Genomic DNA, 13,508 nt, shown 5'->3' on the forward strand with positions numbered 1-13,508 from the left:
CCCTCCCCTCCTCTAGACCAACCTACAGACCAGCTGAGCGGGGGGGTGTTTGTGTGAATGCTGGGGCCCTGCACCAGTGGTGGGGGGGGCTGCGTGTGTATGGAGGGCTCGCTGCCGTATTGGGTCTGGGGGACCCCCTGCAGCCACATGGTCTGGCTCCCAAGGATCCTGCCTGATTGGGGGTTGAGTGCTCGTTGATCAAGGAGAAAGGTCTCTGTGGGGCCCCTTCCCCCCCCCGAGCCGCGTGGGAGAAGCAGGGAGGGGAGGCTCATCCCAGAAGGAGCTGCCTGGCAGGCCGTGTGTACACACCATCCTGCAGGGATTGCCTTAAAAGGCTTCTGCCATTTGCTCCCGGAGCAGGCAACGCGCTCCTCTTCCAGTTGCCAAATTTGGCGTGACTCAGTCGGCGAGCCGCCGGGGAGGGGGGTGTCCGGGCGGGGGACACAGGGAGGAGGCCCCGGGGCTCGCTCTACTCGAAATGACGTCAAAGGCTGGGAGCTGGCAGCGCAGGGAGGGACCGTGTTTCTGCGTGTGTCACTGCGGTAACCTGAAGCCACTTCCTCTCCGGAGGGCTCCAAACTCCGGCGCTCGCTCCCCTTCTGCAGAAATAGAGCCGAGCTCGAGGAGCTGCCAGGGCCCAGTGGGGAGGTGCCAGATCTGCTTGACGGGGGATCGCTGGTGCCCCCCCCCTCCCGCTGGTCCCATCCAGGGAAGGGCCCCCGGTTCCACCCCAAGGCCTAGTCTGTGCACAGCTTTAACTAGACCGGTCCCCCCACAGTGTGGACGCAGTTATACTGGTATAACAACACTGCTAGTGGTCCCATTCCCATATGGGACGAGGAATAAGCTAGGCTGGTGTAAGGTGCCATAATACCAGTATATCTGCAGCCACGCTAGAGGTTGGGCCGGCGTAACTATGGACACAGGAGTCGGGGACAACGGCTGTATCGGCCAGGCCTGAGTGACGGGAAGCAACCCTGCAATGTGATCCAGGTAGTAGGCAGAACCCTGCTGTCCCCAGGCAGGGAGCCCATGGGTGTCACATTGCCGGCTCAGGGCCAAGGAGCAGTATGGGGCTGTTGTGTGTGGGGTGGGGAATGTTATGGGGCTGTGACCCAATAAAGCATAAATCTGCAGACACTGCCCTCAGCCACGTGGTAACCCTGGGGAACAGGGCACTTGGGGTCATCGCCAGCTCTGCTATCAACATGCTGTGTGACACTGGGGGAGTCATTGCCCCTTGCTGCCTCAGTTTCCCCTCCCACCCTTTGGCTCTTTAGCCTGTGAGTTCTTTGGGGCAGGAGCTGTCGCTCTCCCTGTGTCTGAGTAGCATCTGGCACAGTGGGGCCCTGATCGCGGCTGGGGCCACTAGGTGCAAGATAATCAATAGTAACAGAGCTCAGGGCTTTTATGCACGGAGGTATTCATCCAACAGCTTGCGGTTAGTATTTCACACCCTCCCTCGTCCGCCCAGCAGGGTCCCTCCAACCCAGCTCCACTGTCCCAAGCGTCTCGGTGCCAAGGGAAGCCTGTGCCAAGCACCCACTCCTCACCCTCCTCTGGGCAGAAGGCGCCGATCTCCAGGAACATGCTCCCCCCTCCCTGTGGGTAATCCCCTTCCATAAAGCCAGGGTTGGGGGGAGGGTGGGTCCCAGGTGGGAGAAAGCAATGAATGCCTGTGAGTCAGGAGGGTGTGAGATTGCACAGTGGCCCGGGGTTGGTGGTGGTGGGGGGCATCTGCCACCCCCTTGCAGCAAAGCCACTGGGACCCCCTCCACACATACAGGGCAGTGGGAGCGGAGCTCCCCTTCTTTCTCTGCCAGGCCACCCGGCCCCACAGCATCGGGTGCCAAAGCACAGGTGCAGGTGGGAGGGAAGCGAAGTATTTTCAGTTGTGGCAGGAAGAAGGGGCCCTGGCTGCACGGGCGGTGGAGGAAGGGAAGCTGCTGCCTCCCACGCTGTCACACAAAGGCGCCCCTCCACCCGCCCCCACGCTGGCCAGCTGAGCGCCGAAAGGCATTGCTCAAGAGGATGTGAGCTCAGGCAGGCCACCGCTGCTCAATGGCTGCATTGCCTTGACAAGCCCCCAGCCCCTCTTGGCCAGAGGGGGTGAGAGCCCACCTTGATCCTGGAAGCCGGCCTGCTGTGCCCCAAACCCCCCCATGGTCACCACCCAGTGCCACGCTCCTGGGCATCTGAGCTGCCAGGAGGAGCACAGAGGGCAGAAGGGAGAGAGGCAAGGGCCAGCTGGGAGCAAAGCCAGACCCACGGGGGAAGGAAAGTAGCAAGAGCTGAGTGTGGCAAAAGCTGCAGAGCGTGCAAACAGCTGCAACGTGCAAGTAGCTGCGGGGGGGGGGGAATTGTGCAAGGAAAGAGGCAAGAAAGCATTAGCCATCCCATGTGAAGGAGCAGGAATCCCAGTCTTGTGGGTCCCCAGCACCCCCCCTCAGCCTCAGCTTGAATAAAGGGGCAAGTGTCAGTTGCACCCCTGTTGGGCTCGGATTAGCAGCGGGCCATGAGTGTATCGGAGCGCGCTGGCTCCCGCAGGCGCTCTCGGGCCGCAATTAGAGCTCTCCATGCCGTGCTGTGCATGGCTGGGCCTCGATCCGCCCCACCCGCGACCCCCTGGTGGCAGACCCGATGCTGCGATCCCACAGCCTGTCACCGTGCCCTCTCCCTCGCCACACCAGGGAGGGCGAGTCAGCCCTTAGCCCAGGTTATTTTGGTAATCCCCATGCGCCCCTATTCAACAGACAAAGGAAAAGTTATTACCCCTATTTTACAGATGGGGCAACTGAGGCACGGGGGTTAACTGAAGTGACTTGCCCAAGGTCACACAGGGAGGCAGAGGAAGAGCTGGGAGGTGTTCTCAGCAATCCTGAGTCCCAGCCCAGGGCACTACCCATAAAGCCCGCCTTGCCCTCTGTGTGCCACCTGTTCTCATCGGGGCCCTATCACTGGCACTCCAGCAGCGCCCACACCACGCCAGGCACGGTGCCTGCACGCACAACATGGCGCCATCCCTGCCCTCAGGTGTTGGCGCAATGGGCAAACCTGAGCAACGAATTCAGATCCTGCAATCCATCGAATCAGAGCCCCCTTCGGCTCATGTCTGAGCAGCGGCAGGGAGCCAAGGGCTCGACCTCCCTCGTCCTTTGCCAGCATCATCCACCCTCCCTCTGGCCTAGGCGTCCCGAGGCCCTTCGCAGAGAAGCAGGGCGGAGGTGAGACAAGGAGACATGCCAGACATGAAGAAGGGAAGGGCGAATTAATGATGTGATGCCCAAGGTTGGACAGTCCCACCACTCACCCGAAAGCGCTTGCGTGTACACCCGGGAGCACCCAGCTCTGAAATGCAGCCACCTCTGGGGGAGGCCGTGGCAGCTGGTCAGCAGCTGCACAGTGGTGTTTTTGTTGGGGTTTTTTTTTTTTATGGTCCTGGACTTTATTCGGAACGAATCGTTGCTCGGCAGGAAGCAATGGCGCTCCTGTGGTCCAGCGATGGCAGGAGGGCCGATAGGTGGGCCTTCAGCAAACTGGCCAGTCCCTCTCTGGCCCCCTGCTCTCCTTCCCCATAGGACCCAGCAGTGCCCCCTGCCCCGCCTGCCCCATTATCCCTCACCTAAAGGGCCGTTTCACAGCTCCCTTGCACAGGTCAGCAACACGCCTTGCAAAGGCAGGAGCTCCTCCGGTCATGCATGGCTCCCTGCTCCGGCATGGGGGGACTTTTCGTCCCTGGCATTGTTCTAGGTGGGTGGGTGGATGATGCCAGTGTGTGTGTGTGTGGGGGGGGGGCGTGGATAACCAGCGGGGGGTGGGGAGGGCTTGAGGCGAGGGAGGTGGGTTCTGTGTCCTGCTTTGATGCTGCCAAAACTCAGAGTTTGAAACCAGAGACCCCTCCCCAGTGTCATGCTGGCTTGGAGAGGGAGAGGGGTGTCTGGCTCAGCCTTGGGCAGCATCTCTCCTGGCCATGGGGTCCTGTTGCCGTCCCCACATCCGCCTCGGGAGACTTTGCACTGGGGCTCCAGCTGCAGGGTCCTTTGCTGGCAGCTGTGTGTGTGTGGCATTGGGCTGGCAGCCTCTGGGGGTGGCACCTTCCCCACCCCCCCGCCTCCGGCAGGAGCGAGTTGGCTGGCTGGAAGGACTCCACATTCTGGGCCACCTGGACGTGGGCTGTGCCAGGCGGCCAGCTGGCTGGGGGAACACGGAGGGGGGAAGGGAGATGGGGGCTGGCTATGGATGGGAAGCAAATTAGGTTATGGGGGGGACACAAGATCTTGGGCATGTGTGCACCCTAACAGGGAGGGTAGCATGTTTGGGAACGTGCCTCTTCAGAGAGCGTTTGTGCATGTGTGTGTGAGCATGTGTGTGTGTGGGGGGGGCTGTGTGTGTGAGGGAGTGAGTGGCTGTGCATGCATGTGTGTGTGTCACTGTGCATTTGTGTGTATGTGGGGGGGCTGTACATGTGTGTGTATGTGTGGGCTGTGTGTGTGTGTGTGTTTGTGGCTATGCATGCCTGTGTGTGCATGTGGCTGTGGCTGTGCATGCCTGTGGCTGTGTGTGCGCGTGTGGCTGTGCATGCGTGTGTGGCTGTGCATGTGGCTGTGTGTGTGTGGGGGGGCATCTATGCATGCATGTGTGTGCATATGCCTGTGGCTGCGCGTGTGGCTGTGCATGCGTGTGCGTGTGGCTGTGCATACACGGTGATGCCCCAGAACTGGTTCCTCCCAGAGCCCTGCTAGAGCCTTTCCGGCCACAGCTGGAGGGTGGGGGGAGGGTGGTTAACAAGCGAATGCCTCCTCCTGAGAGGCTCTTACCCCACGGCTGCGTCACAGCAAGCGGCTGGTTGCACCTGCCCGGCTGGGCTTTGACCACATCCCGTGGGGTGGGAGCTGGGGGGAGCCATCCCAGCTCGCTTGGCTGCAAGCTAGGGGAGGGTGCCACTGCAAGGGGCTCAAACCCCCCACCCCCAGTCTGAGCTGGGGCGGGTGCTGGGCACAGCGAGTGACATGCCTGGAAACAGGACTGCTGAGCCTCTCACCAGAGCCACCCTAGAAAGACCCTGGCAGCCCGGCTCCTGCTCGGGGCGGGGGGGGTCAGCCCCCTTCACCATGCCTTGGCAGGGCACTGGACTGGGGCTCAGGAGACCTGGGCACTAGCCCCAGCTCTGTCACTGACTTACAGGGCTACCGTGGGCCAGGTGCAGCGGGCTCTCCGAGTGCACGGAGCCTATGGAGGCGAGCGGCAGTGACTAGGTGGCTGTCAGCTCTCACCCTCCCCCGGCTTCCTGCCCTCTACCAGGAACACAGACCCTGGGCCAAGCGTGCAAGGCTTGTGCAAAGGATGCATGACGCCCAACTGCTCCTCGATTGCAGTTTCCTCCTTCCGGCCTGTTGGCTTTCCACTAACCTCACCGGTGCGGGGCAGTGACTCAGGGGAGCCAAGGTCAGCCCTAGGGGTGTGGGTCGGGGGAGGGAACGACTAGAAAATAAACCCAGGCGTTATAAAGCCACAGCCCAGGCTTTGTTTGGGCTGCACAAGGGCTGGCCTCCGCCAGCGAGTGTGCTCAGAGATTGGACCTGCACCGCTAGGTATTCCAGGACCCCCTGATGCACTAAGCCTGCCAGCGCCCCCCCCCCCCCCGCTTCACCCTCATGTCACAGCTGGGGAAACTGAGGCACGGAGTGGGGAAAGTGACCGTACCCAGGTCACACAGCAAACCAACAGGACTCGAACCCAGGAGTCCGGCCGCCTTGTCCCTTGCGCTGTTAAGAGACCAGCTGAGACTGGTGCTCAGAATCACAAGCCTTCCGCTTCGCGCGTCCAAATGCCGCTTTCGGCAGAAGGTCGAAGCTCCTGTGACCCCTGAGCACTGACAGCTGGGAGCTCAGAGCCACCCTCTCCCCCAGCCCAGGGTGGGTAGACCCAAGCCAAAGCCAGACGGACAATGGGGTGTGGGTGTGTGAGCCTCCATCAGGCCCAGCCGGTGGAACCAGAACGTCTCCACCTCACACCCAGTCCCTGCTAGAAATATGTGTGTGACAGGCGGGCAGGCCAGCGCCCAGCCCTGGGGGGGAAGGTCATCGGGAGAGCAGGCCAGGAACTGGTTCCCCCAGTTTGTTAGTCACCCAGAGGAAGGATGGCTCCTTGTGGGCAGGGAGCTGGGCTAGGAGGCAGGAGACCCTGGGGGCTGGTCCCAGGTCCCCTGGTGGGATTTGCAAGCCCTCGGTGCCTCCAGCTGTGTGACCAGGCTAATGAGCCTCCCCCGCACCACCCCCTGGATGCTTAGGCAAGTTGCTTCCCCTTTGGCTACTCAGCCTGTGAGCTATTCAGGGCAGGGCCGGAGTGGTTCTCGCACCTGGCACTACAGGGCCTTTGGGCCTCAAGGGGCGCCCGGGAGAGTCACGACAAGGATCAGAGCAGACAGAGATGGCAAATCGGCAGCGGATCCCAGGGCAGCCGATGGAGCCTGGCTCCAGTGCTAAGCGTGACCCTGCCCGAGGAAGGCTGTCTCTCAGCTCACCCCGAGGGGGAAGGGAACTGCTTCAAGTTTCTCTTCCTCATGCATGACCCAGGCCAGTGGCTCAGGCACCGCCTGGGTGGGGAGGTTGCAAGCACGGTGATTTTAAGAAAGGGCGTGGGGGGGAGTTGTCGTTACAGTTTCTCAGCAAGCTGGTTCCAGGGTTTCCAGATCTCACACACTGAAACTTGCACTTAGTCGCTCAGCCAGCCCACGGGCAGAGCAGGCCGGGCCGTGGCTTCGAAGGGTAGCCGTGACTCGGCCCCGGCACCTGCTCTTCCAGACACGCCCCCCAGGCCTGCTGCAAAGGGCTTTGCTGGGGGCACAGCCCGGCGGCCTTGGGCTGGCCAGTGTACACGGGTCTCGCTGGGGGAAATCACTGCCCTGTTTCAGACACTCTCATCCTCTGGGTCGCCAGGCGATGACGCACCGAGTGTATTTGCATGCAGCCACCCAGCATGCTTTAGCCAGCAGCAGGGCTGGAGGTACTGGGAGGGGACGGGGGAAAACCCTGACCCAGGAGCACTGACGTACATAGAGGCCTCTTACACAAGGGTTACTCACACGCGTCTCACATCTCCAGGGTGGTACCGAGCATCAGCCAGGCTGGGGCTGCAACAAGCCAGCAAAACGTGTGTGTGGCAGGCGGGGGCTAGGCCAGATCCTCAGCTAGAGCCGGCTCTTTCCCCCCAGCAAACCGGCCTTGTGCACACCAGCCAGACCAGTTAGGTTATTTACCTTTCATCCCCCCCCCAGCACACAGCTCTGCTAGTCAGGTCTTTGCAAACTGCTGCCGGAGCCAGGTACCCCCGGTCCCCTCCCAAGGCTGTGCTGGGGTTAGCTCAGCAGACAGAGCACCTGCCGGGACACATCCCAGCACCATGAACCCACTCGGCGCCAACGCCCTGCGCACGGCTGCCCCGCAGTGCCCCGAGCCTGTTTGCTTGTTGGCCTGGGCTCAGTTGCAAAGGAAGGGGAGGGATAGCTCAGTGGTTTGAACATGGGCCTGCTAAACCCAGGGTTGTGAGTTCAATCCTTGAGGGGACCATTTAGGGAGCTGGGGCAAAAATTCTGCCTGGAGATTGGTCCTGCTTTGAGCAGGGGGTTGGACTAGATACCTCCTGAGGGCCCTTCCAAGCCTGGATTCTATTAAATTCTATGGTCTCCATTGGCAGGGCAGGACAGGCCCATCCAGCCAGCAGAGAGGTTAAAGCTCCAGCAGCCGCCCTGAGTCCTGTCCCACCACCCAGAGCTGGGGATTGACCTTCGAGCACGGGCAGCTGAGTGAGGCAGAAGCCATGGGCTCTGTCCCTGACTGTAACACTTCCCGCAGCAGGGATGCCTTAATTCCCCCCGAGGGTGACATCCAGCCTGCGTCACAGGAAACAGCCACCTGGTACGATGTGGGGGAGGCGCCCTGGGGATGCCCTCCCATCATTTGGGTCTTATAAGATCAAAGAGGACAAAGGCCTGCTGAGCATCCTAGAAGGAATAACCCCCCACCAGGAGATTGCCCAGGGGCCAGCTGCACCCCTCATGTATTACCGGCCGGTTCTGTAGCCCAGTGGGGACGGCCATCACCTTGGGCACGAACCTGGGGCCTGCAGAGTTAAACACTTGAGCCTCTCCAGGTTGAGCTGAAGGGTCCAACACAGAAGCTGTGGGGCCTGTAAGAGACTCTCCCCGGCTCAGGCACAGAGGCCCATGAGTAGCGTGGCGACCTGGGCACCAGAACGGCAGTAACGCCCCTGTGAGCAGTGACATTGGTCTAAAGCAGCAGAGTCACCACGACCAGTTTCCCAGAGGAGCAGCTGGCCAATGCCTTAGCACACCCTGCATTCCACGTCCCAATATCGCCCCGGGGAAGGGGCGTGACCCAGGGACAGGTGGTCCCAACAACCCTCTGGCTGGGCTAGGATGGGATCCTCTCTCTGCTACCACTGAGACAGTCCAGGGTCATTCAGAGCTGTCCTGGCACCCGTGGAGGGGCAGGGCCCTTCCCCTTGAGAGTTTATTTGCTTAGCTCAGTGGAATCTCATGCAAAATAAAAAGAGACTCAAACTTGATTCACTCTCCCAGGCTAGGGAGCGCTCCAGAAAGCTGGGTGGGGACAGCAGGCATGCAGGAGTCGGTGGGGGGAGGGGAGAGACAGGTGGTCCGACTCAGCTGACAGCTTCATTCCACCCCACCAGGGCAGGGGCCTTAGCAGCAGGGAGAGAAGTGACCTCAAACCTTCCCCCTTTCATTCCTCCAGGTGTCAAGTCAAAAGAGGGAACAGGCCTGGCCTGAGTTCAGTTCTCCCTCTCCCCCCTTTCCCAAACAGACAGTGTGACTAATGGGAGGGGGAGGATGAGGGATCACACCCCTCTTGCACCTGTGTGCGGACACACAGACTGACAAGCATGTCCATGTACTCACACAAACACCACGAAGGCAGCCTCTTAAAGAGGACCGATCTCCTGAGCCCCCTCACCCCACCCCCAAAATATCTCCACAGCCCAGAAAGCAGCAAGGTCTTAAACAGCTCGAGCTCCAATTCACTAAGCCCAGCCCCTTGTGCAGTCATTGAAACGCACGAGCTGGGTACCAGGCCTCAGGCACAGCAGTATCTGTGCACAGGGCTCGGGAAGAGATTTTCACCTCCCGGGAGATAGGGAAGGGCACCTGAGCCACAGGTGAAGCCAGCTCGCCCATGTCCTATTCCATCCTCTAGCCACGCTCCCCTCCTTGTGCATGGGTCAGGGTGCCTTTGCATGGCCATGGCCACTCGCGCCCAGCCAGGGTGAAGCACATTCAGTCCAGTTTGCAAGGGACATGCTTGTTTGCTCCCATGCAAAGACGCAGAGGAGAAGCAAGGCCCCTTGTCGGGGTGTACGCCGTGACCCAATCCAGGCCACCCCCGCCAGCTCCCTGGGAAATAGAAAGACTCTCAGCCGGCCACACGCCCATCAGCTTCATCGCGGGAGCTTTGCTCTGGGCGGATCACATGCAGCATCTCTGCTGACAGCCAAAGGCCCAGGCCCCTGTTGCGTTTCCAATCCAGCAATAAGAGGCGTCTCGGCCTGACTGAAGCACATTTGGTTCATTCTGTGTTTATTATTTTTTAAACCATTTTTTTTAAATTTTATTTAATACAGGTAACTTAAATGAGGTGATATAACATGAATACCCTCCCCACACACACAGCCGCGCACACAACCGCGCACACACGCACACACTGGAGAAGGTTAATGCTTTTTCCCCCCCACCCCATCATTTTTTTTTTTAAACGTTATATATAGATTTAAAAAAAAAAAAAACTAGGACAAGAAGGGGATGATGGCAGGAGTGCACACACGCCCACACCGTACAAAATAGTACATTTAAATATTGAATTCAAAATTTAAAAAAAAAGTTTGTTTGAAAATATAATAAAATTAAAAACTACAGCAATACATACAAAGGAAGTTCACAGCTGGGGAAAACAGGACGTGTAATGGTGTCACGTGACCAGAGGAGGCGGGGTACCCATCACGACTCGGAAAGTGGCCAAGCCAATCAGCTAGCACCGAGGCGCTAGTTATGGTCCCGTGATGCTGAAGGAATGGACGTTACTGGGGACTTGGTTAATACACAATAGAAAGACTGACAACAGCTCACAGGTGAGGTTCTTGCTACAATTGTGGGGGATAAAGAAAAGGGGAGGCTGGTGGGGGGGGTTTCAGGGGGGCACAGCAGTATCAATACATTTGGGGAGAATTCATTAAAAAAAACCCCAAACCCACAAGTGAGTTTAAAAACCAAAAGGACCCAGAATCCTGCCCCAGCTGTGCTCCTGCCTGGATTTCCGGGGCACTGTCGCTCCAGGGTAGTGATACCACAGTCCCCGTCTCCCTCAAATGGACATGCAACTCCAAGACACCCCCCAGCGGCACCCACGTGGGCATGAGCACAGCCCACTCCCCTCACCCACCCCAGCTAAGAGGGCCTTGAGTGATACCCAGCTAACAGGATACACTAGTGGCAAAGTTGCTTCAAGTTTTTCCTTTCATGGGACAGGCGGCTGCAGCGGGGAGGGTGCTGGGGGAAATACAGCAGTAGAAACCCAGATGCCTCGGCCCTAGGGATTTCTAACCCCAAATGCAGGCTCGGGCCCAGAGCAAGACCGAAGGCAAGTGGGGAACCCCTCCCTGCTGCCTTTCGACTCGGAGAGGGAAATAAAAAGCACCAACTCCATTCAGCCCCGCTCTGGCCTGAATTAACCCATTCACCAGCAGCGCCCTTTGTTCTACGGACAACATTCCAATTCGAGTCCCCTTGGAGAGGGGGACAAAATCCCACCCCATCCTCTCCTCCCCCCGCTCTCTTCAGCTAACCATGGTTCAAGGGCTCCTGTCTCTCCCCAAGTTTGAGTTAATGCTACCAAAAAAGGGAAAAACCCAGAAAAATGCACAGGGGCTGCTACTTTCTTTCCTGATTCCCCCTCCCCCCCCAATTGTTCACGTTATTTTAAAGTTTATTTGCATCCATACCGCCCAAATTAAAAAAAAAAAAAGTAAAGATGGAAAACTTTGATCTTCCCCCAACCCCCCCTCCCCCACCCCCTCCTTTCCCACCCCTCCCCCAAAACACACAAAAAAGACTTTTACAGACAAAAAACACATCACGTGGGGTTTTTCTATTTGCACAGATCTCCTGATGGGGGAAGGAGAGTGAAGAAAAAAGAAAAAACAGGACAGGAAAAAGGATTTCTACGGTCTAGGCAACACTAGGTCAGTACTGGCTCAGTCAAGTTATTAATGTCTATAAATATTAGCCCCAAGGCCTGCAAACAGCCATTACCAAGTACTGGATTTATTTTATTTTTTTTTCTTAAATTTTCCTTTTTTAAGTTAAAAAACACAACCAACAGCTGGGTGGGAAAAAAAACTTCTGAACGTAAAAAGTTGGTCTCTACAGCAGAGGGGAAATCTATTTATTTTCCCTCCCTCTTCCATAGAAAATAAAGCAAGCCACCTTTGCTGCCGCAAGGAGTCAGAATTAAGTACACCCACACACATACACACACACACGCAAAAAAAACAAACACACAACCAAAATAAAAATATTATAGACCCATTGCATTGTAATTTACAATGCAAAGCGAGGGGGGGGGGGAGGAATAAACACTCCGTGAGGATGCCCATAGCATCTCCTCTGAGGGTCCGTAACAGATCTCCAAAAGCCAGCACAAAGCTGTTACTGGGGTGTGTGGGGGTGTGTGTGTGGGGGCTGCCCCTGGCACTACTTCACAACTGAGACCTGTAAAGTGCATGTGGGTTCTTCTGCAACCTAACTGTGTGGAGATGGGACGGGGTTGGATTTGTTTAAAAAAATAAAATTAAAATCAGCTGAGCAATGCTACATATAAAGAGGGAAGGAAAAATAAACAGCCCCCAAATTTCTGGGATCCCACGTGGCCCAAGCATGCACAGCAGCCCTCCCCACCCCAAAAAAATATATATATAGCGAGCGCCAGGCTCCGAGCCTCCAGGGAGCGCCTGCCCGTACTGTGCATGCTTGGGTCTTTCACAGCAAAATGAGCAGCTTTGATAAACCACAGTTCCCCTCTCCCTCCGACGAGCGAGCTCCGCTCTGCAAAAAAAAGTAGGAAGTCCGGAGCCTGTCCCACTCGCCAGACGGGCTCCATTCAGTTTCTCGTGCGTTGGCTTTATTGGTTCGGCGGCGGTGTAAGGCAGGCATGTTAGAGTCCACTTATTCAAACGGGAACAAAACAAAATCCAGTTCGCCAGCTTGAAACTCCAGCTCTTCGTCTCCCCGCATCACATGTCCTGGAGAGCTCCCTTCCCCACCCCCATCCCATCCCTTCCCCTCTGAAAAATAAACCAGGAACAAAACTAAAAAAAAAGTGGGGCAACTCTTCCACGCTTTTCCGACAGACGTCGCCCAGGATCCAGCGAATACAGAGGAGATCCGAGCGATGGGACTGAAGAGATGAGAGTCCTGGTTCTCCCCGGCCGCGTCCGTCCCACCACAGGCCCTGTTCGTTCACATCAGCCTGGGGGGGGTCTATGCTACGACAAATTCTGATTTCAGGTCCGCCTTGACTTCAGGCTTCCACACGGAATCCTCAAAGTCTAGGTCCAGGCTGCCTTCGCTAGACACGCTGCTGTTGCTGTTGGTCCGGCTGGACTTGCGATTTGGCAGCCAGTGGTATGGGGCCCGGGCGTCCCGCCGTGCCTTCCGACGCAGCCTCTTCTGCTGCATCAGCAGCTGCAGGCGCTCCACCTTGCAGCGGGTGGCGCGGTTCTCGGTCTGCCGCAGACGGTCACCTGAAACCAAAGAGCAATCGGGGGGCGTGTGTTAGTTTTATGGGTTCAATGTTTGGGTTCTTGCTTACGTTGCCAACTGTGATCAGTGCTGTACAGCACACTACAAAGCCATCGGGGCGGGGGCTCTCCCTGGCTAGCTCAATAGATTATCACCCCCATTTTACAGATGCAGAAGTACCCACCCCGGTTTCAATGGGATATATGCATGCGTCAGCTGCATAAAGAGGATGGATTCAATGAATACGGGTATGGAACAACTTCTGCATGAGGAGAGACTAACGAGACTGGAACTTTTCGGCTTGGAAGAGACGACTGAGGGGGGATATAATGGGGGTCTATAAAATCATGACTAGTGAATAAGGAAGTGTTATTTAACTTCTTCTCATAACACAAGAACAGGAGCCACCCAATGAAACGACTAGGCAGCAGGTTCAAAAAACAAACAAAAGGAAGTATTTCTTCACCCAATGCAGTGTCAACCTGTGGAACTCCTTGCCAGAGGATGTTGTGAAGGCCAAGACCATAACAGGGTTCAAAAAGGAACTAGATAAGTTCATGGAGGATAGGTCCATCAATGGCTATTAGCCAGAAGCTGAGAATGGATCATTTGATGATCACCTGTTCTGTTCATTCCCTCTGGGGCACCTGGCATTGGCCACTGTCAGAAGACAGGATAC

The 13,508-nt window shown here is 57.3% G+C and overlaps 1 protein-coding gene across 6 annotated transcripts in view; it reads right to left on the reverse strand.

Annotated features, from left to right (window-relative positions):
- Positions 1 to 9,642: 9,642 nt before the first annotated feature.
- The window catches only part of MIDN (midnolin), a 34,075-nt gene continuing 30,209 nt past the window's right edge, over positions 9,643 to 13,508 (reverse strand). For all 6 annotated transcript variants that reach the window (XM_044998422.1, XM_044998417.1, XM_044998416.1 and 3 more), the window contains exon 8: positions 9,643 to 12,831. In XM_044998422.1, the coding sequence (XP_044854357.1) occupies positions 12,569 to 12,831 (263 nt within the window). In that variant the 3' untranslated portion in view covers positions 9,643 to 12,568. The remainder of the gene's footprint in view (positions 12,832 to 13,508) is intronic.

This window comes from Mauremys mutica, chromosome 24 (assembly GCF_020497125.1).
Source record: "Mauremys mutica isolate MM-2020 ecotype Southern chromosome 24, ASM2049712v1, whole genome shotgun sequence".
In the NCBI taxonomy this organism is placed as follows: Eukaryota; Metazoa; Chordata; order Testudines; family Geoemydidae; genus Mauremys; species Mauremys mutica.